Source organism: Cheilinus undulatus, linkage group 24 (genome assembly GCF_018320785.1).
Source record: "Cheilinus undulatus linkage group 24, ASM1832078v1, whole genome shotgun sequence".
NCBI lineage: Eukaryota > Metazoa > Chordata > Actinopteri > Labriformes > Labridae > Cheilinus > Cheilinus undulatus.
In genome coordinates, this window is record NC_054888.1 from 11,360,426 (window position 1) to 11,387,839 (window position 27,414).

Consider the following 27,414-nt stretch of genomic DNA (forward strand, 5'->3'; position numbering starts at 1 on the left):
TCTTACAATTACAACGTAAACTTAGGATTTTGACTTTTTATCTCATATGTGACCTTTTAGATTCACAAATTAAGTCACATGATTTCAAATTTTATCATGTTTTTATTCATGATTTTGAATTTTATCTCATATTTTGACACTCACGATTTTGAATTTTGTTTAATATTCTGAGCTGTTAAACCCATGATTTTGAATTTTGTCTCATATTTTGACCTTTTAAACTTGTGATTTTGGATGTTATCTCATATTTCGACCTGTAAAACTTATGATTTTGAATTTTATCTCATATTTTGACCTTTTGAACTCGTGATTTTGGCTTTTATCTCATATTTAACCAGTTAAACTCATGATTTTGACTTAATCTCGTATTTTGACACTAATGATTATGTATTTTAACTCATATTTTCACCTTTTAGATTCGAAAAATTAAGTTTTAAGTTTCATGATTTCCAATTTTATCTCATGTTTTGACTATTCAAATTTATGATTTTGAATTTTATCTCATATTTTGACCTGTTAAACCCATGATTTTGACTTTAATTTTAGTTTTTTTACATTTTGAACTTAAAAGTCTGACTTTCCTTCTCAGAATTTGAGCTTTTTAACTCATCATTTTGACTTTTTTTTTAAGTTTTTCCCATAATTCATTACAGGTGAGTATAAGGTTGACAGTTTTCTGTTAAATGTTGACCCTGTTAGGCTCTCAGGTCCCTGTTAGGCTCTCAGGTCAGACCTAAATTCAGACTCCAGCCCCTGCTGTGATTGAGTTTGCCACCTTTACCTTTAAGCATGCCGACACCAATAACGTTGATGATATCCTGCATGTATATTTATCTAATGTTAGTGCAGACATGACACTTTGATCTGTACTGTAGCCTGATGACGCTTTGTCAATAATGTAATTTCACAGACTGTGATTAGTCCATATTTGATGACCTGCATCCATTACAGCACTTCGTGTCAATCGTTTCCAGTCGTTTTAAAGCGCCGTAACTATTCTGATCAGGATTTCTCATGATTGCATTTTAAAGATAACTCCCTGATCAATGCTGGTCAAGAGAAGAAAACGCACTTAGTAGATTTGACCGTTTTTTTCATCAACATGGGATTGGCAGTGCTACCCAGCAGACCAATCACAGGGCTTGAATTCTGCACAGTTACAACATTTTTAAGGATGTGAGCTAGAAGTATAATATTTTTAAAGGGATTCAAGCACAAGAAAACCCTTAAAGCTGCCAGATTACCCTCATAAAGGGTCAGGAGAGCCAAATTTAATCACCTCAAGTAATGTGAAACAGCTCTGAAGAGGAAGTAGCATCTCTTACTCTGAGTTTAAGTGAAGAGTTTTTATTATCTCCCCCTTTAACCTGACAGTTGTCTGTTTTTTTAATTTTGGAAAGTAGACGGCTCTCTGTTTTCACCGATACTAGGCATGAAATGGTGCTCAGAGAATTGAGTGTTTCATTTGGACAGAAAAGAGGCTTTAACTGCCAGTTTTTTAAAAGTCACTCTCCATTGCAGGTGGTTCATTGGGAGCAGAGTGTTTGCCCGGGAAATTCTGGCAACACTTTAAATGGCAGGCTGGTGGAGAGAGAGAAATGTGTGCGTGCAAATGTGAGCGTGTCTGATGTGTGCTTTCATGTTTCCTGATTCTCTTAATGTGGCTTAAATTCAACACGTTTGTGGTACCTGCACATCCAGGTCTGCTGTTCTCTCATGGCCTGAAACGTCAAAGCTGATTGGTCACACGGTGCACTCTGGGTAATTGCAGCAAATTCCTGCTCAACAATCCCACTCCTCTTGTTTGTTGTAACTCTGATTAGGTTACCGTGGCTACGGGGAAAAGCAAGTCAGGCCGAAATGGATTGGGTGACATGCATTCGAAGGTAATTCCAGCTTTTTTTTGTCACATGGAAACCAAAAAAAGGAGCTGGTCGTGGCTGTTTAATCGTCATCTTCATCTGTTCTCCATCTCATACCGTGACGCACGCAGACTGCGCATCATCTGTGGCTTTTTTTAATTTATGTTGTGGATCAAACACTGGACGCTTATCGGCCAATCTGTCCACTCAAGCTGGGTAATAATAACACCTCTGAGTCCCTCAGCGTCAAGACTTCTATCAAAGAAAAGTTAAGTCGCCTTTAAGCTTCCTCTGATTCACTTTTTGTACTCCCTGGAACAAAAATCTGCTAATCGGTGTCTGCCAAAGCTCCGCATGCCGGCCAGAGCTGCATGTGTTGCCTGGGTACATTGGATCGTCGTGGAAGCATCCAGCCACACAGCGGCTCCTCCAGGGAACGCTCAGGGCGCAGAGCTGGACTGAAACGATGCCTGTGACTGTGAGCATCAGCTGGCTTTTTATGCCAAGTATACATCAGAGTTGAAAGGCTTGATGGAAGCAGCAGAATTTAAGAAACTTGACTCAATAATGCTCATCCCTTAGGCTGCAGAATTTTAGAGCTGAAGCAGAAACTGTGTGATAAACAGCAGTAGAGATGCATTTATCTGATAAATAATAAATGCAGGCTCAGTGAGCTGCAGCACAGAAGTGATTTGGGGCTTTCTGACCTTTATTTGCCACCCTCTAAAGGGTGCACGAGCATTTGGTGGTCCAATTGAGCTCTAACGAATAAAAGTTCACTGTATTCATCTTCAAACTGGACGGATTTTGTCTAACATCAGCTCAAACCAACATGAAGGACAGTGTGATCTTGCAGATTAGATTTCTTGTACTTGTTAGGAGGCTATTTTAACACAGCAGATGGCCATATACGATCATATAGCTCTTCACTTTAGTGCTTTCACTCCTGCGCCAAGTTTCTCTGACCAATGCAGCCCTCCCTTCCAGCTAAATCAGAGGAATCTCCGTCAGCATATATGTCCTTTGTGTTATTCAACGACTCTCGCAATGAAGATTACACTTGACGGGTGTATCGGCGAGCACCCAGGGGAGATGCCAATTTGACATTCCATAAACCGGCTTGTCCCCAGACGACAGCGCAGGCATCAGAAGCAGCCACGGGGATTGCAGTGTCAAGTGTGAAGTCAATCAGATAAACGGTTGTTGGCAACGCCTTAAACAGGAAGTTGAGGTTTTTTTTAATTTTATTTTTAATGATGCAAGTCCAGCATTGAATGAGATTTAAATTGGGAGGGATGAGGGACTTGAGCTCTATTTTAGCTGCAAATGCATGACAAGCACATACTCCTGAGTACTGCTATTTATGCATGAGTATTACAGGTACCCAAGTAGTTCAATGCCTTTGCATGCTAATTCAGTTAGCCATCATAGATTGAAGTTTATTGACTTGCTCAACTTGGTCTTGCATTCATTGGAGCTGAGTAGTGGGCCCAGATGCTCTGTGCTATACTAAACTAAACTTTCACTAGTCCCTTATTGGCCTGCACTCACGCTACTCCAAGCCTAAACAGACCTGAGCACAGATATGCCATCACGACTCTCCAAGAGTCAGCACAATGACAGTAATAACCACTTGTACCACTTAAATTTCACATTGTGCACCTGTGCTCAAGAACCTGCATGGGCTATCGTCCAGTGCCATAGCCCACCTCTTCCATCCGTGCCAGAATCAGGGAAGTGTATTGTGCTTCAGCGCAGTATGCTAGTCAAACAAATTGGACTTTGGGGCTCAAACATGCTTGGGCATGGCACAGATTGTCTAGTATGAGTGCACTTTTAGTCTCTCTTTCTCTGCAGTCAACATCAGTTTGCAACCTAAGGACCACATCAGGCCCCAAAGGCCTCCTATCCAGCTCCCAGAAGATTATGTTGTGGAATTAAGAGCATCTTTTTTCTACAGCTATTCTATTAATTCAACCCCTTACCCTTCAAAGCTGGTGGACTGGTTAGATTCCTTGTCCATCATCAGGCACATCCATCTTGCAAAGCTCCGTTCTGAAACATTTGTGCCTGGAATGACCTGACCAATCAGCATCATTTGAAGGGAACGAGGTAGAGGCTGAAGGCAAGGTTAAGTTGTGCCACAAGCCAGTAAACAATGACAGTCAGCTTCCTCTGTTCAGACTTGGCGTGAGTTTGCAGTAGCAATGGAAATAATGGCTGCCTATAGTGGTAGTTTTTTCAGAACTGGACAACATTTTTTAATTAAAGAAAAAAGCAAAGAATCACATTAAAAGCTTTTCTGGGTGTAAAAGATGTTCTTGCTCTTCACTGACTTGGGCAAGACTTTGATTTAACAACTGGTTCCACTGATAGTTAACAACAATGTTTTATTGGTCTGATTGGCCTGTAATGAATGTGACAGACAGAAAATTTATCCAACCACTCTGTGAGAATTTTTCAAAGGTTCTGCCCTTCTTGAATAGATTATTGGCGATTGCCTAGTTAAGCGGTTCTCAACCTTTTTCCTTTAGGACCCCCTCTACTCATATCTAAGAAAAGCAAAGCCCCCCATGACCCACTTGGTAAAATTAAACATCAATTTTGATTATTTTTCATTGACAAAATCCCAACATAATCTGCTTACATACATTTGTCCTTGACAAAAGATCTATGAATAAACTATCCATTATTACAACGATGCATTAGGGCCACTCTAGAAAAATATAAAGTGGGTCTGTTCATTTTTGAGAAAAAAAAACGTGAGGGGGCGCAGGTGGCAGAATGGATAAGGCGCGCGTGCGCCCCCCATGTACACGGGTGGCCTGGGCTCGAATCCAGCCCAAGGCCCCCCACCGCGTGTCTCTCCCCGCTCTCCTCCCTGTTTCCGACCCCATCCACTGTCCTCTCCCCTGTCAAATAAAGGCACAAAATGCCAAAAAATAAACCACAAAAAAACATGAGACTCAAGTTTAAAAAGTTGTTAATTTACAAACCAAAAGTCACAATTTTTACTTAAAAGTTGTAAATTACATGAACTTAAATGTTGATTTTTTTGAGACTATAAAGTTGATAAGCCGAAGATCCAACCAAAATTTTCACCCTGGATTCTTGTAAAGTTTTAACTTTACAATTTAGGGTTTTAAAAACATTACATATTTGAGTTTCTAGTGTCTAGAGACTTTTTAAACTTGGAAATTTCCATATTTTTCTTTTTAAACTCTTAAATACTGAATTTAACTTCTTGTAAAGATAGGACTTTATAATCTCTCTTTTTGGAATCTCATCATTTTTTCTACTCTTAGGTCGGCCCTATGACATTATGTTTATACTCGTGGTTTTTCATATAATTTATATGCACATATAATTTTGATATCAGAGCAGACATCCCCCCCCCCCCCCATAGATTTTTGTTGCCCCGCCTGGGGGCAGGTTTGGAATCAATGGCCTAGATGGTTGTGAAGTATATTCTGTGCCATTTATATGTTACACAGTCTGTCTGTCTGGCATGTCAGATTAATTTAACCCCAAATCAATTTAGATTGAAATAATTTCATCAGAATGGCTGTTCATCAGTTTTGACAGAAATCCACCTCTCAGCTGTTACTAGCAAATATGAACGTAATAAAAACATACCTATCAATCCATTCTGAATTACATCTGTTGGTTTTCTGCATCAGCTTTTTGCTTCAGACTTTCTGAGAGTGTAATTGTCCCTGCCTGAGAGTTAAACAAAATACCTTTGTCTCTGCTCATTTTTCAAAAATTATGACCCAGAAAACCCAGTGACAAAAAACATGATAGACCTGGAAATATGTAGCTAAAATATCTCAAACGCCCCCTTTTGGCTGGCCGCAATATAGGCTTTAAGGATTGAACCCACTGTTAAAGGCTATGAATTATATATATTAAAAATAAAGTAATAATAACAATGATATGTTAATTACACCAAAATATTTATTCTATACAGCATGTGTCAAGATGAAGGCCTGACCTTGTACCGATGTAGCTGATGAACATGGTGTTCTGCCCTTCAGATACAGTTTGAACTACAAAACTAAAGGTAGTATTTTCATGCCAGTGTTGCAGTGAAACTTGAGTATACATAAAGTGTATACAATAGCAAAACCACTGCCAACAATTCCAGCCAAGAAAACAGGTGTTTAAATTTGGATCAATGACAAGCTAAGTGTTTGCAGTTTAGATGAGGATCTGTGAGCCAGGAGACAAGTGTGTATTACCCCGCTGGGCTTAGCCCCACCTCTCTGTGTGTACCTACAGGGCTGCGCTGATTTGGCACAATTATCTCAACTCCATCTAGATCGACAGCTCATTCAGAGCTGAAGGAGACTCACAGGAGACTGCATCCTCTCTAATTCCTCCACTACAAATTCAATTATCGCTTCCATGCCCGTCTGTGCGTCTCCTCCCCTCCCTCTCCACTCCCTCTGTGGTTGCCCATTCTCACTGCTCTTTCTTTGCAACAGAACATTGTGTAGCCTACATCTTTTTATATCACCTCTCATTTTACCATTATCACATCAAAAAGATTTTCTCTGAGAAAGCTTCAGCAATAAAAACTGTCTGATGACCTTTAGTGACTTTATTCCTTGGATTTTGTTTCTTCTTTCACATTGATGTGGAGATTTCCCCCATAATTTCAGTTTTTAACTACAGAATTATGTGTAGATTTTATTTCTATTCAATTTGTGCAAGGATATGAACTAGAATACTTAAATGAGAGATGCTGCCTTTTAAAACCTTAGAATTATCTAGAAACTTGATCAAAAGGGTTATGCACATGTTAAATAAAATAGTAAACAATCTATCAAACATTATCTCTGTAGTGAGAATATCTTTGAAAAGTGTTGTGATTTTGTCCTTAAAGCTCGTGCATTACAGTAAAAGCGGACCAGACAGCTAAAACCAGGCAGATAAAAACGAACCCAAGCTTATAAGGTATCCGAGGCTGAGCTAATGCTAAACGGAGGAACTAAACTGATGATAATGTCTCTAGTTTTTTTTCTATAGCTAGTAATAACAGCCTTTAACCATCATTTTTGTTGTTACTTTTCTGTATTCCTTAGATAAATGAGCGTAAATCAATGTAGAGGCTAAACTCTGGCTAAGTTTAACATAGATGTGAATGCTATGCTAGCCAAAGCTAAAGTTGCCCAATTTTGAAAAAGTGATTTTCCTGGTTGTTTTACATAATAAGCTATGTCCATTTAGATCAACTTTATTAGTTATTACTGTAGAATTTATTAAAAGTTTTTATAATCTGAGAAAAGTTCAACTTTGTCAAAGGCTTACTAGCTTATAGTAGCTGTAGCTAACTTAGCGGCATCTGAGACTTTGACTCTAGTAGGATTCAAGCATTTGTTATACAATTTTAAGTCAATAGTCCATAAAAGTTAATCTCAAGTTACAATAGCATTTCAAATTTTCAGTACCTTTAATCTTGACTTTAGCATGCTAAAAATCCTGCTAGCTGGTAAATTCCCTTAGCTAGCTTAAGCTAAAGAGCAATTAAATCAACAGATACTTCCCAAGCTGTTATCTTTGAGTAGTTTAGTATGACTTGAGAATATCTGCTTTCCTATGAGAAATTAACTAAATTATTTTCATTGGGGAGACTAAACTCTGACCAAGGCTAACATTAATATGAGAACTATGGCCCTAGTAAGTAATTATGTATTTTCAGAATTTCTCAAAGGTTTTAATAGTATGAGAAAAGTTAAACTTTGTCTAAGGCTAACTAGCCTTGACAACCTTAAGCTAGCTGACTGGCCTCTATGACTTTGACTTCAATGAGATTCAAGCATGTGGTACACCATATCTTAAATAGTCCATAAAAGTTTAAGTCACGTTTGTTATCTTGTTATTGACTTCAGTGTGTGGAATGCTAAAACATGACCGCTACAGAAGAATTCTAGCTGGCTAAGTAGCAAGAGCGTGCTATACAGCATCCAGTTTTATATATGTGCATGTTTTCATCTATGTATTCCTTGTTGTAAATGTCAGTATCTGTTGCAATAAAACCCATACATTTATTTTTCTCAAAAACTGTTACAAAACTTGGCTAAGCTTAACTAGCTTGGATTAGCAGAAGCTAACTTACTGCCATCTGTTTCACCATATTTTGAATAAAAAAACTCCCAAAGTTAATATTTTAAGTATCACCAGCATGGCAAATTAACAACGTTCCCTAAAGTGCTTTGAATGCTAAAACAATACAGCTAAAAATTAACGCTAGCAGGCAAGGTAGCCGGGGCTAGTTATAGCTAAAGAAACATTCAAATAGACAGTTATTTCCCCAGCTGGTCTCCTTAACTAGAAATATAAATATTTAACCAAAATATTTTTATGAATAGATTTGGCTTTCCTTAGAAAACTTAATGCAGCATTGTAGAGGCTAAAGTCTAACAGAGACTAACAGTAATACGAAAGCAAGGGCTAGCCAAAGTTAAAGTTGCACTTAAAAGACATTTTATCTCAAATTGGCAGCATCTATTTTGATATAACACCAGTTTAATAGTTTTAAGTTTCGGTTTTGAGTCATGAGAACGGCTAACTAGCTTTGAGAACAGCTAACTAGCTTAAAGTAGCTGTGGCTAACTTACTGCTACCTGAGCCTTTGACTTCAATGGGACTCAAGGAATTTGACTTTTCCAGGCTTATGCTTTTCTTCAGAAATATGTTTTATAAAATTAGGGCTAACGAGAGACTTTAAAATCTTCCTATCTAGCTCTCTATCTAATCTAACTGATCTTTACTGTCGTATCTTCGTTTCTTTGTCTCCTGATACAGTTTCCTTTGTCTCTCCATCAGGTGTCCATCACTGAGCATCTAAAGCAGCTGACAGACGCTCACAGAGACTTTGGCCTTCTGCACGGTGAGTCAAACAGATACAAATGTGCGCTGCATGCATCACACAGCTGACAGTTGACAAGATCCTCCAGAGGTTGCGTGTGTGCCAAAAAGAGATAAGACAAAATGTGTTAGACAAAACGAGGCGCCCACCTCCTGACAGCATCTCACTCAGCGGGCACTCGATAAGTGACGTGTTCGCATGCGAGAGAAAGTGACTCGGCACTTGGCTGTCAACAGGTCGCTGCATCGCTGAATAAGTGATGAGAGGGAGTGAGCATAAAGACTGCCACTCATTTGGCTGCTCAATGAGCCAATGATGGTGTATTGATCTGTTTATGCAACTTGTTTTTCTAGTTTCATCGATGAACTCCTATACGACCCAGCACTTAACCCGATACAGAGTCACTCAACCGTATCACTGTCACATGTTGATGAAAGCGTATGGATTTAAAGCTCCTCATTGATTAGTGCAATGTATAAAAGAGTTATGCATGGCTTTTTCTCTCCAGCAGTGTCAGATTTCTATCTTTCAACACACAGGCAATGAATTCTGACAGTCTATTTTTGGTATTTTGGTGGTATTTGTTTTATTTTCCATGGTTTGCTAATCCCGTCCCCAAAGAGCTATCATCTAATCATAGCTGAGTAACCATAACGAGGCACGGCACGCCTGTCAACTTCTGTGACTCTCACTTTGCTGAAGTGTGGATGGGGATGTTGTTAAAGGGATACCAGTTTTGTCTTTTTTGCCTTTCTAGAACCAGAACTACAGTAACAAAAGTGTTCTGATGGATTCACTGGTTAGCATTAGCTACAAACGATCAACAACCTTAGCTAAGTACTATTATGTTCAAAGCAATGCTTCTGGGTTATTAACCCTTAAGACAGGGGTGTCAAACTCAAGGCACGGGGGCAAAATCCGGCCCGTGGAACAGTTAAAGCCGGCCCCAAGATTCTATCATATTTCTGTTATAACTGGCCCATCAGAATGACTTCTGCAGGTTTTCCTCAAGTATAAAAATGTAAACTTATCCTTGATGATTTAAGATATCCCTGTAAAATCATAAAATCTGAAAAAGTAAGGAGTAAAAATAGTTAGATAAAAAGTCAGGAATGTGAGAAAAGGAATTAAGTTGTGTTTTTAGTTCATATTTTCAATTTTGCATCGCACAATTAGGACTCAAACTTGGAATTTTGACTTTTTATTTCATGAATTGAACATTTAAACTCATAATTCAGACTTAAATAATATTGAGAGCTTTAAGATTCATAGTTTTAAATTTTAAGTCATATTTTGACCTTTTTAACTAATTAATTTGTATTTTATCTGATATTTTCAACTCCTAACTTTGACTTGTTAATCACATTGTTTGGCTTTTTAGACTCACAATTAAAAAATTGGAATTATATTTTGATTTTTAATTTCATGATTATAAATTTGACTTCTTATTTTTTCCTTTTAAACTCATGATTTTGAATTTCTTTTGAATGTGAAAATTTCTAATTTATTTGTTTAAAAAATATTTTTCATTTTCATGTTTTAACCTTTTTGAACTAACAAATTTACTTTTCTCGAATTGCGATCCTTTAAATTTATCTTTTTAACTTTTTTAAATTTCAAAATCATTTGCATCAGTGCTAAGTTTTTTTTCTTAATAACAATAATAATAATAACAATACATTTTATTTGGAGGCGCCTTTCTAGTCACCCAAGGTCACCTTACATAAAGTAAAAGCATAATAAAACATCATTCTTCATATTTCATTTCCAGTGAAACAAGGTTGACAGTTTATGGTAAAAAAAAAAACTGACCCTGTTAGGCCCTCAGATTAGACCTGAATCCAGATTACGGCCCCTGCTGTGATTGAGTTTGACACCCCTGCCTTAAGAGATCCTAGGGACATTTTGTGCCATTCAGTTTTTAATTTTCAAGCCTCTTTTGCTGTGTTGAATGAAGCTCAAATTTGCAAAAGAATATTCATTTTCATACATTTTTAGAATTGTCGTCTCAGTGAAAGTAGCCAAAAATGGCTAAGCTACCCAAAAACCGACACATTTGTTCCTAAGGACAAAAAATGTCCCATTGAAAATCATTGAAAATGACATTTTTGACTCCACATTTATCTTTACATAAACTAGTGCATTCCTTTATGTTGAGATTTCATTTTAGACTACTAGCTTTCACTTTTTAATTTTTATATTTGTCCATCAGATGGCGCTGCTTTTCCCATTCAAAGCATGCAGCAGAGTTTCACGCCTTTTACAGTTTTCTGCAAGGATGCCTTGCTACTGAAATGACGAGTGTGTGTTGCTGTTGATGTTGGATAATGGTGTGTAGGGAACCTTTATTTGTGTCTAAGAGAAAGTAAGCTGTCCCAGGACCCACTTGGAAAAATAAAACATCAATTTAATTATATTCACTGACAAATCCCAACATTATAGGCCTAAAAACACTTGTTCTTTATAAAAGTTCTATGTAGAAACTCTCCATTATTACAACAGTGAATTAGGGCCATTCTTGGAAAAAAAAAATAGAAACAGAATCTATCAATTTCAGGAAAACACTCAAAATTCTAACAATAGATATTTTTTACTTTAAAAGTCGTAAATGCAAATGAACCAAAACTTTGAATTTTTGAGATTATAAAGTCAAAAAGTTGAAATCCAGCTGTTCCCAGCCTGGTTTCCTGTAAGTTTCTAATTGTACACAGTTGTAAATTTATGATTTTAAAAGCTTTTTTTTTTTTTTTGCCAAAGAATTTGACTTCTTTGCCCAAAAATCACCGGATTCTCTTTATTTTTTTATCTTTTATATGGCCCTAGTATTGCCGTCATAGATTCTAATCATGATTTGAGAATAATATAAATCTAATTTTGACTATGTCAGAGCTGACAGGATACCACGCCTTTTCCTGAGATTTTTGGCACATCCCTTAACTGAACCATGGTGGCTCATCATTTCCCATTTGGCCCCCATAGGATTGATTTAAAAAAATGCAAGGAAGATGAATCATGTTAAGATTTCCTTTTACTTTATATCCCTACAGCTATCAAATCAACTCTAAAAACAGCTGAGATTGGTACAGTGACTCACCATCGACCCATTTTGCAGAAACCCTAGAGTATGATGCATAATTATTGCAAACTTTCTAGCCCATTCTTTATTAAATTTGCTGTTTTCTGCATTAACTTCCTGCTTTAAGAAAGCAGTTTTCTCAGCCTGTAAATCAAAACAAAAGATATATTTCCTCCAGGTGTTTTCCACGAATTATGACTCAGCATTTTGGTGATAAACCCAGTCGAGGGTGACATGACAGCCCCACAGATATGGAGCTGAAATTCCTCAATCGCCCCCTAGTGGCTTGCTGTGGTATAGATCATAGGGATTGATCTCAGACTGTAAACTGTTTACATTTCAGAAATAAATATAGATGAATGTAGACATTTAAAGCACTTAAAAGTTTCTGTCATGATGGTAGTTGGCCCTTGCACAGCTGTAGCTGATGACCCCTGAAAGGCAGAAGACCATTCTGAGTGAAGCTGAGGAGGGTTTGTTGCAGGATTATGAGACACTAAACCTGGGTGGCAGAGAGGGCAATGTCAGCCCACCACATGTTGTGGGTTTATTTCTTGTTTTTCTGCTCTTTTGACCATATTCATCAACAGTAACCCTAACCCCAGTATAAAGATGCCCAGAAAACATCATGCATGGATGGTGACTTTGTATCAGAAAATATTACCTGGATGGTTGTCAATGTATTTTAGTATTTTCTGTGTGTGGGAAGAACGACATTCACAAGATGTCAGGAAATGCCTTTTAGTTTAAATATGTTCAGTATAATTTTGATTTTGAGCTTTGATTTTATCCATTTCTGTTTTTGGTGCAAGCTCCTGCATGCAGGAAAAAGCTACAGCAGCTTGTAAAGATGTAGAAAAGGACTGATGGTGCACGTGTAAAATTTTAGAGACAAAAGTATCAGAGCATACATTAAACATTGTCAATTAATTATGCATAACAGCGCAGCACAATAAAGATGATTTTTGTCATTAAAGTACGTCCACCTGGAGCAACTCATCAAACTACTAGCTGCTTTTTCTCATCAATTCTCTTTAGCTTAATTACAGCTCATCTGCAGAGTAATTAAAAGAGCACAGATAACAAAAGATCACAACATCACTCACACGCTCACGGTGGTGATTAAAATTGAAGACCCACGGGGGGGCTTGTGAGAACAAACTGAGGGAAGAAAGAAACAAAAAGTGAACGTGACACTTCACAGACAAACGAGCAAATGTTAAACGACAGAAACATATTCACAACAGCAATCCTGAACTCAAATTAAAAAGCACAGATTTATCCCTGAGAGGGGAAATGATGACGTGCAGCGTGTTATTACAGCTGTAATACATGTAAAAGGTCAGATCCACTGTGTTATAATGAGATGAAGATAATGAGAGCAGCACGTTTTCATATCTTCCTGCCACGTTGATGTACTCCGCATGTGCTCTGGCTGCTGTCCCACGATGCATCGCTTTGTTTTTAACTGCAGCAAATTTTACCCGCAGGGCACAATAACGCTTATACAGCGGGTAGTTCCAGCCAAGCCGTCTGATTGGTCAGAGACACAATCCAACTGTGCTGACAATTCCCACAAAGCACAGTCTGCTTTAATAGTTGGCGTGCCAACTCTTGTGGGCATAATAACGGAGATAATTAGCAATATTTCTTGTTTTTCTGCTGTTTTTCATTATAGGAAGACTTTTCATTACTCTGATGCTTTACTATCTGCATTCACATGCTCTTTTGAAGGTGTGTGTGTGGTTTGAAGAGTTGTTTTGACCCTTGTTTCTCTGTCTCAGCAGGATCTGTAGAGAGCCCCTTCGAGCAGGGCATCTCCCCCAACAACGTGCCCTACTACATCAAGTAAGTCCTGACCTTCGAGCTGTAGACCACTATTAATATAACAGGTTCATGAGATGGCACAGATCAGACCTGACCGCTTCATTTAGTTAGCACGGGTTTAAATGAGGCTGGCTGTTATAACCATCCACTCACATAAACATCATAAAAGGAGCTGTAATTATTAATCTGAGTGTACTAACCTTTTAACAAACAAAATGGAGTTCATCAAGCCTAGAAAGCTAAGAAATGTCTGCAAACATCCGTTTCCTTGATCGAGCGCCAGCAGTCCGAATTCCTCTGCAGCTGTGCAAACTGTTAAATTAAAAATAGTGATCGAGGACTCAGCATGAAACATTTATCGGCTCTAAGATGCTGGGCTTGTAGATATGCTAGGGCCTCGACCTACATCTCTGTGCTGGTGCTCCAAATTAAAACCACTCCATTACCCATTATTCCCCTAGGTTACTGGTTATTTGTCTTCTTCATGACTCTGGTTCCAAACAAGTGCACATCACTGTCAGCAGGCGTCCCTCATATCACAATATACAAGCAAAAACAAGGTCTAAAATGACAGATTTTGACTTGAGGTTGGACAAATACGATTGGTAGGATTTAACTTTTTGCAGTCGATAAAAGAAGCCTGAGTAAATGTTGGATTTTACAGTGTCAGAACCTTAAAAAAAGAACCTGGTTTGAAAGACATTCCCCTTTGAAAAAATACTTTTGGGGTTCCAGCAGATCCTTAAAAAGACTTGAAACTGATTCTTTAAGTTTAAGGTATAGAGCAGTGGTTCCCAACCTGGGGTACGGGCACCCCTTAGGGGAGCTCCAAAGATCGCTCCATCTCCCTCCCAAGATGTTGTCAAAATAAGATGTGTATATATTTTACTAAAACCCTGATTAGAAACATCACATATGACAGTGTACCCTAAAATGTAAGCATTTCTGAGAAAATAAAGTCTTAAATTCACAAGAAACCAAAGTTTGAATTTTGAAGTTAAAAACATTGTAGATTTATGAGAAAAAAAACCCTTGATATTCCCAAGATGAAAAAGGTGAAAAAACTCAAACTTTTTAATGTAAAAAATTTACTGCAGTTTAAAGGCAAAAAATAAAAGAAATTAAACTGAATATGTGGCTCAATTTTTGGCTTTATGGTCTCAAAAAGTTTTGTTTCATGTACATTTATGAGTTGAAATTTATTTTTGTTAATTTACAACTTTTTACACTCGAGAATTATGAGTTTATTGTTGTTGACAGTGGATCTTGTCATTGTTTTTATTTTCTGAAGGGGCTCTAAAATGGCACTGTAATAAATGATAGTTTACACAAAACCTAATCTAGCAAGAACAACTGTATGAATGCCTATAAATTTCCAAGTGGTTCCTGGGTGGGGGTGGGGCCCAAGGAAAAAGAAGGGAATAACTAGACTAGAGTATGTAAACTCTGCCACTAGGGGGGCTCTCAATTAAAATAATAAAAGTTGACGAGTAGAAACGTGTCATTCAGCTCCGCCCACCTCCACTGATTACTTTTGATTTGAATTGAGGACTTTGTTCAACAAAAGCTTCACTCCATACCAGAGTTTCCACTATACTTTTTTTCTATACAAAATGGACGGCAATCCTCAAGAATTTCCATCATTTAGAAAAACACCAGGGCATTTGTTTAAGAGAACCATTTGACCATTGACCTGCATTTAACAGCCATAAATCAAGAAAAAATAAACACTGTGATACAGCTTCATCTAAGCTGTGAGCTTTTCCATACACACATCCAGTCAGTTGCACAATGTACAGCTGCGTTTAACACATGAATAACAGGAGCGCTTGGCTTCACATTAGCATTGTTAGCTCTAAGTTAGCCCTTTAGCACATTAGCTGCTGCCATAACTTGGCAGCATCCAAGTTACATTCTCCACTGGCAACATCAGCAAATCGTCCCAACAAATACCTAACCAGTGCTCTAAAACTCTGTATTACAACTGAAAATTGGGTCTTATGGTCAGGTTTCCCATATTAGTCCTCATAAACTGATGATCTCAACTGTAACCTCCACAAATCTAACCACTGTGAATTATTTAAAGTAGTCATGTAGAAAGACAAAAAAAAATCCACTGTGTATAGTTCAGTACAGTCCTCTGATTGATGGCTCTTTCCACACTGATGCTGATTAGCCAGGATGCCCAAATATGAACACCCAGTTATGGGAATGTGAGGTGGTGCTCTTGCCATCGGCCCTAACAATACATGCCTTTCTGCATGTTGGGATTCTGTGTTGAATACTCCATCTGAAAATTGGTCATAGGTACATTTACCCACTCATTAAAGTCCACTACAACTCTGTTTGGCCCAGGCCCGCCCTTATCCCAGCTGCTGCATCAGTGATTATGCTATCTGCAGTTATGACCTGCAGCAATGCTAACTCAAAATCCTGCAGATTTTTCTGCATAGCTTGAGTTTTTAATCAAGGATTTTTGCATCATCATCTCTGTAACACAATGTAAAATACATAATTATAAATTATTTACTTATTTGGAAACTGACTTTTTGTTTGGGGGAAGTTATATTCTTATCTTCCAGACATCCGTCTATGAAAACGGCCAAAGACCGGTAAATGCAAGCTAAGGGAAACTCTGTACTGCTCTGTACTGTGTATTTGCCAAACAGTAAACCAGCATTTTGATTTCTCTGATGAATTTCAGATAACGAGGGAGAACGCTGTTAAAAGTGGCCTTCCTGGTAAATGCTTGAACCTACTTGCAGGGCATTCAGAAATGGCCACTTTTATGAGCTCTCCCTCATAATGTGAAACTGATCCATGAAAACCAAAACATGGTGTATTGTTTAATAAAAGCACTATATGGAGTGCCTTTTTTAACAGAGTCCTCAATTCAGAACAAGAAGTAGACAGTGGAGGTTAGAGATGAACAGCACCTCGCTACTAGACCTGTCCTGCTAGAAATCAAGAGCTTCTCTGGCTTTGAAAACTGCCGGAAATATTTAAAGAATTATAAGAAGAACTTCACATAAACCTTATATAACACAGGAGTAGCTATTGTTTAATAAATGTAGACATTCCTGTGCAAGAATTCTGCATATCGTACCGAAAAATGTCTCTAAAATATCTTATTGTGACTCAGACATGTCAAACCAATTCAGGCCATTTAAGGCAGCATAGAAGTGCACGGTCTCATACCATGAACAGAGATGATAATCCTAGTTAGAAATGATTGTCGTCAAGGATATCCAAAGACCAACAATGCTATAAGGGACGATAATGGTATCAGTTCCTCTACGTTTGGGGCTTAAAAAGTCCTAAATTTTATTTTTTAAAGTATGTAGCGACCTTGTAAAGAGCTAAAGAGTTGTTAAGCAATTCACCCCAACTTAATAGGTAATAAGTACACGCAGATCAAATTTTCCTGCAGTGTAGTCAAGAAAGATTTGATCAAATCAGAAGAATGCTTGAGTAAAAATGAAGTCTACCATGCAGGATAATGGACCAGACTGGTTATGCTCCTGTGGGAATTTGATTGCAACAGTCTTTACAGCAGAAACATAGGACTGCAATCAGATACTGTTCTGGCCTTTTCCACTCAAACGTGTCAGTATATGTATCATTTTTACTCCACATGTGGCTAAAGTTGTGTTCTCTGTGTAAGTGTCCCAGTGTCCTGTATGTGTAGGGTCACATGTAAGATGTGTGATGCATCTTAATTGTTGATACCTCAAACTTTATTGGGGCAGTGTATGCCAATGTCTAATACTTCTGTTGTTTGGCTTTACTTGATCTTGTTGGCTTCTAATGGAAACCTTCAACATTACTGAGTCAGTTTAAGAGTCAGACTTCATCGTCACGTTATGTCCTGTATTTCTGCAAGTCAGTCGAAACTGATGCTGTTTTCCCCCATGGGATGCTTAAAAATGAGTTTCAAGAGTTCAGACTCTGCCATTTCCCACTGCTGACAGCGTAAATGATCTTAACTAAAAAAAAAAAGGTATATTAAAACATGTATAACGATATTTCAGCTATCCCAGATGTTTAATAAACCCTTTCTAGTGTGTTCAGAAATGAAGACATCATTTTCTTCTGTCTGGAAACATGCTTGTCGAGCAGTTCACGCTGTAGTGTTTACTACTGATCAGCACTAACAGAAGTTATGGAGGTGGGGTGTGTTAGCAGCACAGCGGTAAGCACAGTCTTACAACTTTCTGCCTCGACACGGCATGGGGCAGGAGAAAAAACATCTGATGGTTTGTGAGTTTGTACAGAAAAAGTTTAACTGGGTGAAATACGAAAGATTATTAGATATATGTTTGTTCTTTTGGATCCACATACGTACAAGACAACAATTGATCCCTATCTGGTACATTTTATAATAAAAACTTCCGTCAGGAACACTCTTGTTGCACATTTTATCATGTTATTGCAAAATGGATATTCAGTTTTACTTGGCAGAGAAGGTTCTGCTCAAAAGATGCTCCCTGGATGCTTTGACTTTAGCTAAACATAGCTAGAAACCTCCATATGGATGGACACATTAATGAAATTGTGTATTGAAAACAATAAAATTAGTTCAAAAGCAATTAATCCATAGTAGTATGAATCTCAATTTGAAGGTGCAACAAGCTTCATGCTATAAAGGAGGAGGCTGGGGTGGAGGAGGTGAAGCATCAGTATTAATGCAAGCAGGGATTAGTGAAAAGTACGTCATATCTGAATACGCCATTGTGTTGTGAGAAAGAGCTGTGATTGGCTGTAGGAGTTGGGAGGTGAAATTATAGTAAATGATCCAGAGGCTCAGTCCCATTTCAGACTTTACTCCTACCCCTCATTCATAAACATTTCACCCAGTTTGGAGGGTGCATCTGGAAAATCAGAACGTCCTACCCGTAGATGTGTGGGAAACATAGTAGTAAGGCTAAGTGTTAGGGGCAAGGGCTGTGTTTGGAATGAGTTAAAAGTATTACCATCAGAAAACAAAGTAGACCCAAAACTCCAAAGATCTGTTATGACAAGGACCTTAATGTAAACATTCATCACTGGCAGGGTACCTCCTTCTTTCAAATTTCTTAGAGTAGGTCTTTAGACCTCCTTAGAGCTCAACAGTATCCAAGTACCCAGGTTAGACTTACCATGAACAACCTGAGAGTGAAACGATGATATGAACAAACAAAAGGTCATAATATCAGCTTGTTTTTAGGAGAAAACAATCTCAACCAAAAATACTACAACACCCACGATACCAAAGTGTCCCTGCAATGAAGACTGCAGACTGCCGATGACGACAATACATGCCGCCATATTACAAAGCAAAAATATCAGCAAGCTACGATATATAATACCATTATTATTAACACTGTGATAATTTGAGGAAAGGTACCCATATGGTTTAAAGCTTGAAAAATTATCCTTAACAATGAACAAAATGAATTGCAATGGATTATGGGATACGTAGTTTCTTCAGCCTTGTAGAGAAGTATGTATAAAGATTTGTATCTTTGCCTTTATCTCTGTTTTTGTTCTAGATTAAATGTTTAATAGTCATGAGTATTCAGCTAGCTGGTTAGCTTGGTTCATGCATTAAAAGTTCTGAAATAAGGATTTTAAAAATATCTATGGGGGATTTAAAGTGGGCGGGCACTGTTGAGCTCTATTAATAAAAGGCTTATTCTAAGCTAATAAAAATATAAAAATCTACATCGAGGTAAAAAATAAAATTAAGCATTCTTTTAAGTAAATTTAACCAAGATTGTTTTGCTAAATGCTGCTGAAAATAACATATTGCCCCTTACGATGTTGTTGTCCAAACTGATAACATAAATTGATTTTTATTTTTACCCCATCTCCTCCATCTTCCCTCCAAGTTTCTATAAACCTCCTTAGTGCACCCTGAGCACCCTGACTTTGAAAACCACTGAACTAAATGACATTTATAGAGACTTCTAATTGAGGAGATTCTCCTTTAAAGATTAAAACTGATTTTTTTGCCTTAAAATTAATCCTTGCTCATTTAAAGACATTCCTGAACCAGCTCAACTTGGTGCAGTAAGGCTAATGAATTTCTGAGTGCTATTGACATAGCTAACCAGCTGACTCTACTTGTACTAGTGTTAAATGAAATATTAGCAGTAGGATTAGCATCAGTAAGGCTTTGAAAATTAAGCTAGCAGAAAGCAAACTAGCTAGCTAGTTAGCTTGAAAAGGCTGCTCCCTCTTTAAATCAGGGGGAAAGTACACAAATTGATGGAAATGGGCTCATACAGAGAAAATACAAAACTCAGAGTGCTAATGTGTCCACCTAGCACTTGCATGGTTCCAGCCTGCTGTGCTAGCAGTATCAACAGCATCTACAGAAAATAAAGCCTTTTTCTAGCTTTGGCTTGGAGTCCTTTAAATTCTACGTTATTACTATTGCTGCTGAACAGCACAGTTACACATGCCTAGCTCTTTGTCTCACACTCCTAACTCATTTGTCTGGCCAGTATTACGTCCTGCTTCTTGTACACAGACTCATACACTAAGACTTGTAATCAGCAACTAGCTGTGTGTTTTGTTTGAGTTAACTCTTAACGACACACAGAGAGGGAGAGATGCATGGAAGTGGAAACACGTGCTTGGCTGCTCATTTTGAAGATTTTGTAACTTCTAATTTGGCGTGGAGATCTGAGAGAAAGAGGAGGGAGGAAGGAAGGAGGGAGGGAAAGACAAGTGACAGATTCTCCTCTCCACATGCAGAGAGAAAGCTGGACCTGACCAGATGACCGAGGCCCTGTGAGTGCCAGCTGACTACACACACTCTCACACACTGTATACACACATAATCATCCTTTATTGTGCTCAGCATGCCAACACACAGTGGATAGGAATCCAGCAAACACTCAATTAGCATCAAACACATGGACAGTAGCAGGCATGTACATAATGTGGCCAAAAGTATGTGGACAGTCAGACATTGAGTGCCTGCTCAAATATGCAACTACACATTGAAACAGCACAGACGGCAAACCCTGTGATTGGTTCACTGGGTAACATCAGTTGACTTCCAGTCTCTCTACTGGTATATTTTTGTTCTCTGGTGTGACATAAGTGGCTGCAGATGGTAGACAGATTCATACAAAATTCATTTAAGCACCACCCTGATAGGAAAACCTAAGAAAACAACCACATCCTTGTCATGCATTACGGTGCTACACATAGATGAAAAATAGCAGCTGAGAGCCGGAGACTGATTCAACTTCTGGTTATGGCTCAGTACTGGCATTTTAATAGTATTTATGCTGTGCTATTACCATCTTCATCATTAGATGCTTAATGCAGTAAGGCTAATTTGAATGGAAAGGGGTGTTTTTTCCCAGAATAACTGCATAATGGCGCAGCGTCTCTGCATGTTGGTGTGTATTTGCAGTGAGCAGAGTCTATCCCTATAAGACTATAAAGTCTTAAATTTTGAATTTTAGATTTTAGAATAATCTAAAGAAGTTGCAGGCTTTGAAATCAGAGTAAACATATTATATATATCCTGAAATTGGCTGGGAAAATTAAAGGTATTCTGTTATACTTTTTAGCTTTAACTCCAGTGCAAAACTTGTAAATATTGTAGGTATTTCTAGATTGTGGTGCAGCTGCATTTATGCTAACCTTGCAAAGCAGATGGGTACTCCTGTTTCCGAGTTTCTCACTGAGGAATCCATCTTGCAAAGCTCCCATCTGAACCATTTGGATCCGGTTAGAAAGTGACAGGACCAATCAGCGACAAGGGGCAGTACTTTCAGGTGCAGTGGAGTCGTGATGTAAGCAAGCAGCAGCAAGAGGCTGGTGTAACTGTGGCGGAAGAGCTTAGCATGGATGCTGCCAAAGTGCCAGTTCCATCAGAACTTGGGGACATGTCTACGGTTATCATGGTTCGTGGAGTTTACTCCTTCGGTAGGGGCACAGCTCGGTTGCTGCTACGTCACTTGTTTTGTTGCTCTGATTGGCCCGTAAAGATGTGACAGACAGAACGTTTATCCAATCACCCTCAAAGACTTTTTTTCCAAAGGCTCTGCCCTTTCCCAAATGCTGTGTATTAGTGGTTTTCCAGATAGATGTGTGAAACAAATCCATCTGTTGTGCCAAGTTACATTTATGCAGCTTAAGTAAAAATTGTAAGACCTTCTTTTTTCACCTACCTTATGGTAGAAGGGTTTTTCCTCATAGTCTAGTTTAAAACTTCTCCAAAAAAAGCCTTAATTGCTTATTATGATAAAAAGTACTACGTGCATTTTCTTTGTCACATTTTTGTCTATCAGCACAAAACATATCCATGAGTGTGCTGATAATGTAATTGTTTAGAAATTGAACATGTGAATTTTAAAATGTGTAAAGAGGGTCTTGAAAAAGGTTCTGCAACGTATTATATTTAGTTTTAGATTTTCTGTATATACCTTGGAAAGCTACCTGAACATGAAAAAACAGAGAGAAAAAAAAAGTGGATGTGTTATACAGGGAAGGTCCTTGAATGATGACTTGGTACAACATTTAAGGATTTTATTAAATCTGTACACAATTAGAACAGTAAAAGGGGAGGGGCGGTGGCATGAAAGCCGGCTGTTGACTGAAAGTAGAACAGGGAAAAGAGAGAAATGGATACAGGGGAAATTCTTGCAGGATGACTCGGTGCAACTTTTTTGGGAATTTGCTGAAAATCTGTAAATATTTATGTTTTTTTTTCATGGCACCAGTTTCAAACCAGAATGCAGAAGAAGTCTTCTGTGAGGTTTACGGGACAATTGGAGCAACAGTGTGGTGTGCAAATCAACACAGACAGACAAAAAACTACTAAAACTAATTATGTATCAGTCATTACATGTAGAGTGAAGGAATATAGAACATAACTCAATCTTAAAGCTTCGTATTAGTGGCTTTTTAACTCCAGCAGATGGTCAAACGTGACTTCAGACATCTATGTTCCCAATTTGTCCTTGTCTTGCATCATGGCAGCAGTGGTGAAAGTCAGGAGAAAGTACTGAATTATCAAAAAAAACTCAAAACGATCAAAAACGTACTTCAACCTTGCAGTTTTAAAGAGTAAAACCAGACAAAATAAACAACTATATCAAATTAAAAAGTAATTCAAACCCTACTAAAATTGAAAACAAGCCACTATAACCTTGGTGACAAAGACTGTTTGATTACATTTTTGACTTATGCTAATGATGCTAGTGTTATCCCAGAAATAAATGTTGATCATCATTACAAGGCTAAGAGGATGCTCAAAGGATGTATATGATATGCATTTTTATGAGGAGGGTATCATCAGGTATGGCAGGACAAAAATTCAACACAACATCCTCTGAAGCTTTGATTTAGCCCTTTCTTTTTTATATTTCCCTCTTGAGAGTCCACATGCTTTATTGAAGGCAGGTGTTGCAGCCCTGCATACAAAATAACTGCACACTTCTTCCATTACAAGAGCATGACTGATACTTGCCACTCCTGTATGTTGAGCAGCTTACCATTAGAGTTCCCATTCATTTTAGTTACAATAATGTGGCCACGCAAAGTTCAAAGCAGACTGCTGTTTGACGTATTATCATTATCTTCATTGGAATGAAGGAGCAAAAGAGATTTTGCATTGTTTCCGTTGGGTGTCTGCATACTTTTGGCCAGATTTTTTCCATGCACACACTTTGCAGGCTTCACACACTGCAGCAGGGACTGTGCAAACATACTATACACCCAGTGGACACACTTAATAACACACCCACGCTGCGTCTCATGCATACAAACACTCTCAAACACATTCAGGGCACAGTGCGACAACATATGGTCCACCAACTGCTTCTCATGCACCATCACTTGTGTGCTTGAGGAGATGATTTCCTCAAACCTGCAACATCCACCTTGTCTCCCCCTATCAACACATCCTCATTACAGCGAGGCTGTGTTTGATTGCTACCCCCTGAGTTTCAATCTATAACCACCTACACAAGTGGCCACAGAAAGACGTCTGAGAGCTCAAAGTGAGGTATAAAGGCAAACTGTTGTGGAGGGATAAAATAACAGTTGAGACTTGCCTATAAATTACAGGCTGTCCTGTTGTCTTTGCTGGTGCAACATAGCCTACATTTCTCAAGCCTTGAACACTGATTCCCAAAGCAAAGAGACGCCCCCCTCCTCCCCTTCCTCCCCTCTCTCTCTTTCTTCCTGTCTCTCCTGTGAGCCTTGTAAAAGCAATAAGCACCTTTTTCTTTCCCTCTCCACCCCCTGTGCCTTTTTGTCTCTCCCCATTTTCCTGTCTTTCTTCCTCTCTATCCCTCGCTCTGTTTCTCTCTCTCCATGGCCTTGAATGAGAACGACTGTGTCTTGAAAAGCAAAAGACCTCATCTCTCTCTCTCTCTCTCTTGCTCTCTCTCTCTCTCCCTCTCTCTCGTCAGGGAGGTGAAAAACCTCCTCGGATGGTGTCGAGGCTCCTTTGCTTTCAGAAACAGCGGGATGGGGGGAAGGGAGGCAGGGAGCCTGAGCTCCGCCTCGTCTCGCTTAGCACTGTCAAGTTTCCTGAAAGGAGGCAGGACTAGACAAGAAATATGGGGTTGATTTCAAAATAAAAGCGCTAATTATGTAGTTTTGATCATTTAAGCTTGAACATTTTCAGGTAAATTCCACCACAGGAAGGCGGGAGCTTAGAATCATAAAAAAAAAACAACTCTTTTTTAAAAATTTTAGTCAGCAGCATCAAGCAGTAAAACATGTTTATTTCACAGAAAGTATGAAAATTTAAACATGGTCTCGGTCATGGTACCCACTGGTTTCTGAAGAGGCATTTAACTTGTATAAATGAGAAGATGCTACCAATAACAGGAAATATACAGCATTGGCCTTAAGTAATTAAATGTCTGCCTGGAGCATCATGCCAGTGTATCTGTGATGGCAGCAGCATTACCTATTGCCTGTAAGACTCAACTAAAGTGCTGGCAGATAAATCAAGTTTGAATTATGATTTTAGCTTCCCAAGATCATTGAAACAAGATATGCAATATTGGCCTTGAGTAATTGAATATCTGCCTGGAGCATCATGCCGGTGTATCTGTGATAGCAGCAGCATTACCTGAACTTTTGAGACTTAACATAAGTGCTGGGCAATAAATCGAGTTTCAGTCATGTTTTTATCTTCCCACAATCATTAACAAAAGAGCATCAAGATACGCAACATTGACCTTGACTAATTAAATGTCTGCCTGGAACATCATCGTGGTGTATCTGTGATGGCAGCAGCATTACCTGTAGCCTATGAGAGTTTACATTAGTGAGAGCTATGAATTGAGTTTCTATTAGGATTTTATCTTCCCACAATCATTAAAACAAGGTAATTAAGACCAAACCTTTGCCTTTAACAACACTACCTCTGTTATTAAACAATGCTTTTATTTCTAATGTGTTTCTGAGGCAGTTACTTCATCATTGAAGTCACTTTTTAAAGTTGTACGAGCCTTTCTTCAGGTCCCTGTCAGACTTTCCTCAGTCATAAATCACAAATGCCACTTTCAGACGTTAGGTTACGGGGCATGTTTATTCATGATCTCTCTATCTCTCTCTTTGCCTCCTTCTCTGACTGTTGTAGGACCTTGTATACATATTTCTTACGTTCAGCCTTAATATTAGAAATTTATACACAGATGCAGATGCAAAACCATATAGTAACTGTGTCAAATAATCATGATCATACTTTTTGCCATATTCCAGCAGCTCTAGTTTACATGCAGGAGACATGTAGACTCTGGGACAGCGCCCAGTCCTCTGCTGCCAAGATCAGACAGACGTTTATCAAAGATCAGTTATAAAAAAGATAACGTACATTTTTGACTGCATTAAATAGCACAGAAGTGGCACTTAAAGTGCTTTAGATCACAAGTATTATCACTTATCCTTACATCAACACCTTTAATGTACAAACCAAGCAAGTCAGCAACCTGAATACTCATGACTATGAAACATTTAATTTGGTGCAAAATGGCATTGCAAAGTAGGGGAAAAGGCCAAGGTACAAGACTCTGTACATATTTCTCTGCAAGGCCAAAGAAACTGCATGTCCCACAATCCATTGTGATTAATTTTGTTCCTTGTTTAAGACAGTTGCTCAGACTTTAAGAATTATCCTATCAGACTGCACAGTTGACTTGTGGAGACAAACAGTAATGGATCAGGGCACAAGCATCTTGTGTTTATTCAGAATCAGAGACGTTGGTGTGACACTAAGGGATTGTGGATTTTGTACTATTTTTGGCTGAGATCAGGAATTAAACTGTTTTTCTTCAAATGTGCAAGAGACCAGGGACCCCCAGTGTACCTGAGGATGGTTGAAGAACAGCCATGCAAATTCAAGAATCGTTGTGTGGACTCAAATTTTAAGTCTTTAGACATTACTATGATTTCAGTATAGATCTCACCAAATGACTTTGGTTTTATTTTACATTTTGCTTTAATCATGTATATATTGTTAGAAAAAATGGGTGAAATGTGCAATTTGAAATCATTTCAAAATATTCTTTGTTTTTTGGGAGGCATCTGGTGACCAACTGGCAGTGTCTTGCGACCCCTAAGGGGGTCCTGACCCCCAGGTTGAGAACCACCTTTCTAGAGGAGCGTATATCACACTTAGATAGCAGGAAAATAATTGAATCTGCTATGGAGACAATCAAGGGGATTTTTACTTCTGTGACCACACTGTTGAGCCCCGTATGCCTGTAGATTACTCAAGAGGCTGGCAGTCACCCAATGCTACCCAGCGGACCAATCACAGGGCTGCATTCCTTTGCAGTCTCTATGTTAAAGTAGCTGCACATTGGCCACATGCATAAGCCAGCTTGACTCCCATATTCACTGCTGACTTCACAAAGAAATTTTACTATGGAGCTGGCAGGATAAAAATCTGGGAAAAGAAGGGGCGAAAAAGTCGTCCGTTAGTTTCGGCATACCTTCACCCCATAATTTCCAGTTTTTATGAACCCTGCTTTTATTTTGAAACGTCGAGCGGAAGTTGATTTCTTTAAGTACCCCCGTTAAATTGATCCTCGTGTCTCTCCCTGACCAGTCAGCCTCTGCAAACCCACCGCTGCCGCTTGCAGAGGAACACACACCGACACACACTTACGCACACACACACGTAGGCTGCTCACGGTAATCTCGGACTCCTCTCTCCGGTGGTAGAGGACGCTCGGTCGGACCGCGGAGGGGGTCGGGATATCGCTTCGGTTCTGCACGGGAATCGATTCATTTCCAGCGGACGGCGGAGCGCTCTGATCAAGCCGGCGATGCGGGAGCAGCTTCGGAAGTGAGTGCTGGGGCTGGGGACGGTTTACGGTCCTGACAAATAATGGTGATGGTAATTGTGCTGGTCGTAATGCAGTAAACCTGTTCACACAGCGGCTGTGGGGCTTCATGGCAAAGCGGAGAGGGGGAAAGCTGGAGCAGAGATCCTCTATGCTCAGCAGAAAACCACATTTTTCACACTTAGTGCAGAAAATGCGCAGATAGAGGCTCATGCATGTCTTAAAACTGGGAAAACGTGTATTCAAATCTTAACCAAACAGAAGTAAAGACATGTTTTTCCTTTTGGTGCGATGTTAACTTGAATTCCGAATGAATGTCACCTAGCATGGTACGTTTTGTGGCTCATTTTTACAGGATAATGATGGTAATTTTACCTCGCATTTCTGCATTGAATTGGATTTAGTTCTAAGAGCATGACAATGAGAAGGGGACGTTGTTTGTCCACGAAAAATCCTGAAACC

The 27,414-nt window shown here is 38.8% G+C and overlaps 1 protein-coding gene across 1 annotated transcript in view; it reads left to right on the forward strand.

The window, feature by feature from the left end:
* dmd (dystrophin) overlaps window positions 1–27,414 on the forward strand; it is a 486,115-nt gene that overhangs the window by 389,200 nt on the left and 69,501 nt on the right. Inside the window, 3 exon segments of the mRNA XM_041781573.1 lie at window positions 8,694–8,757; window positions 13,597–13,660; window positions 20,381–20,416. Of these exon segments, the coding sequence (XP_041637507.1) occupies window positions 8,694–8,757; window positions 13,597–13,660; window positions 20,381–20,416 (164 nt within the window).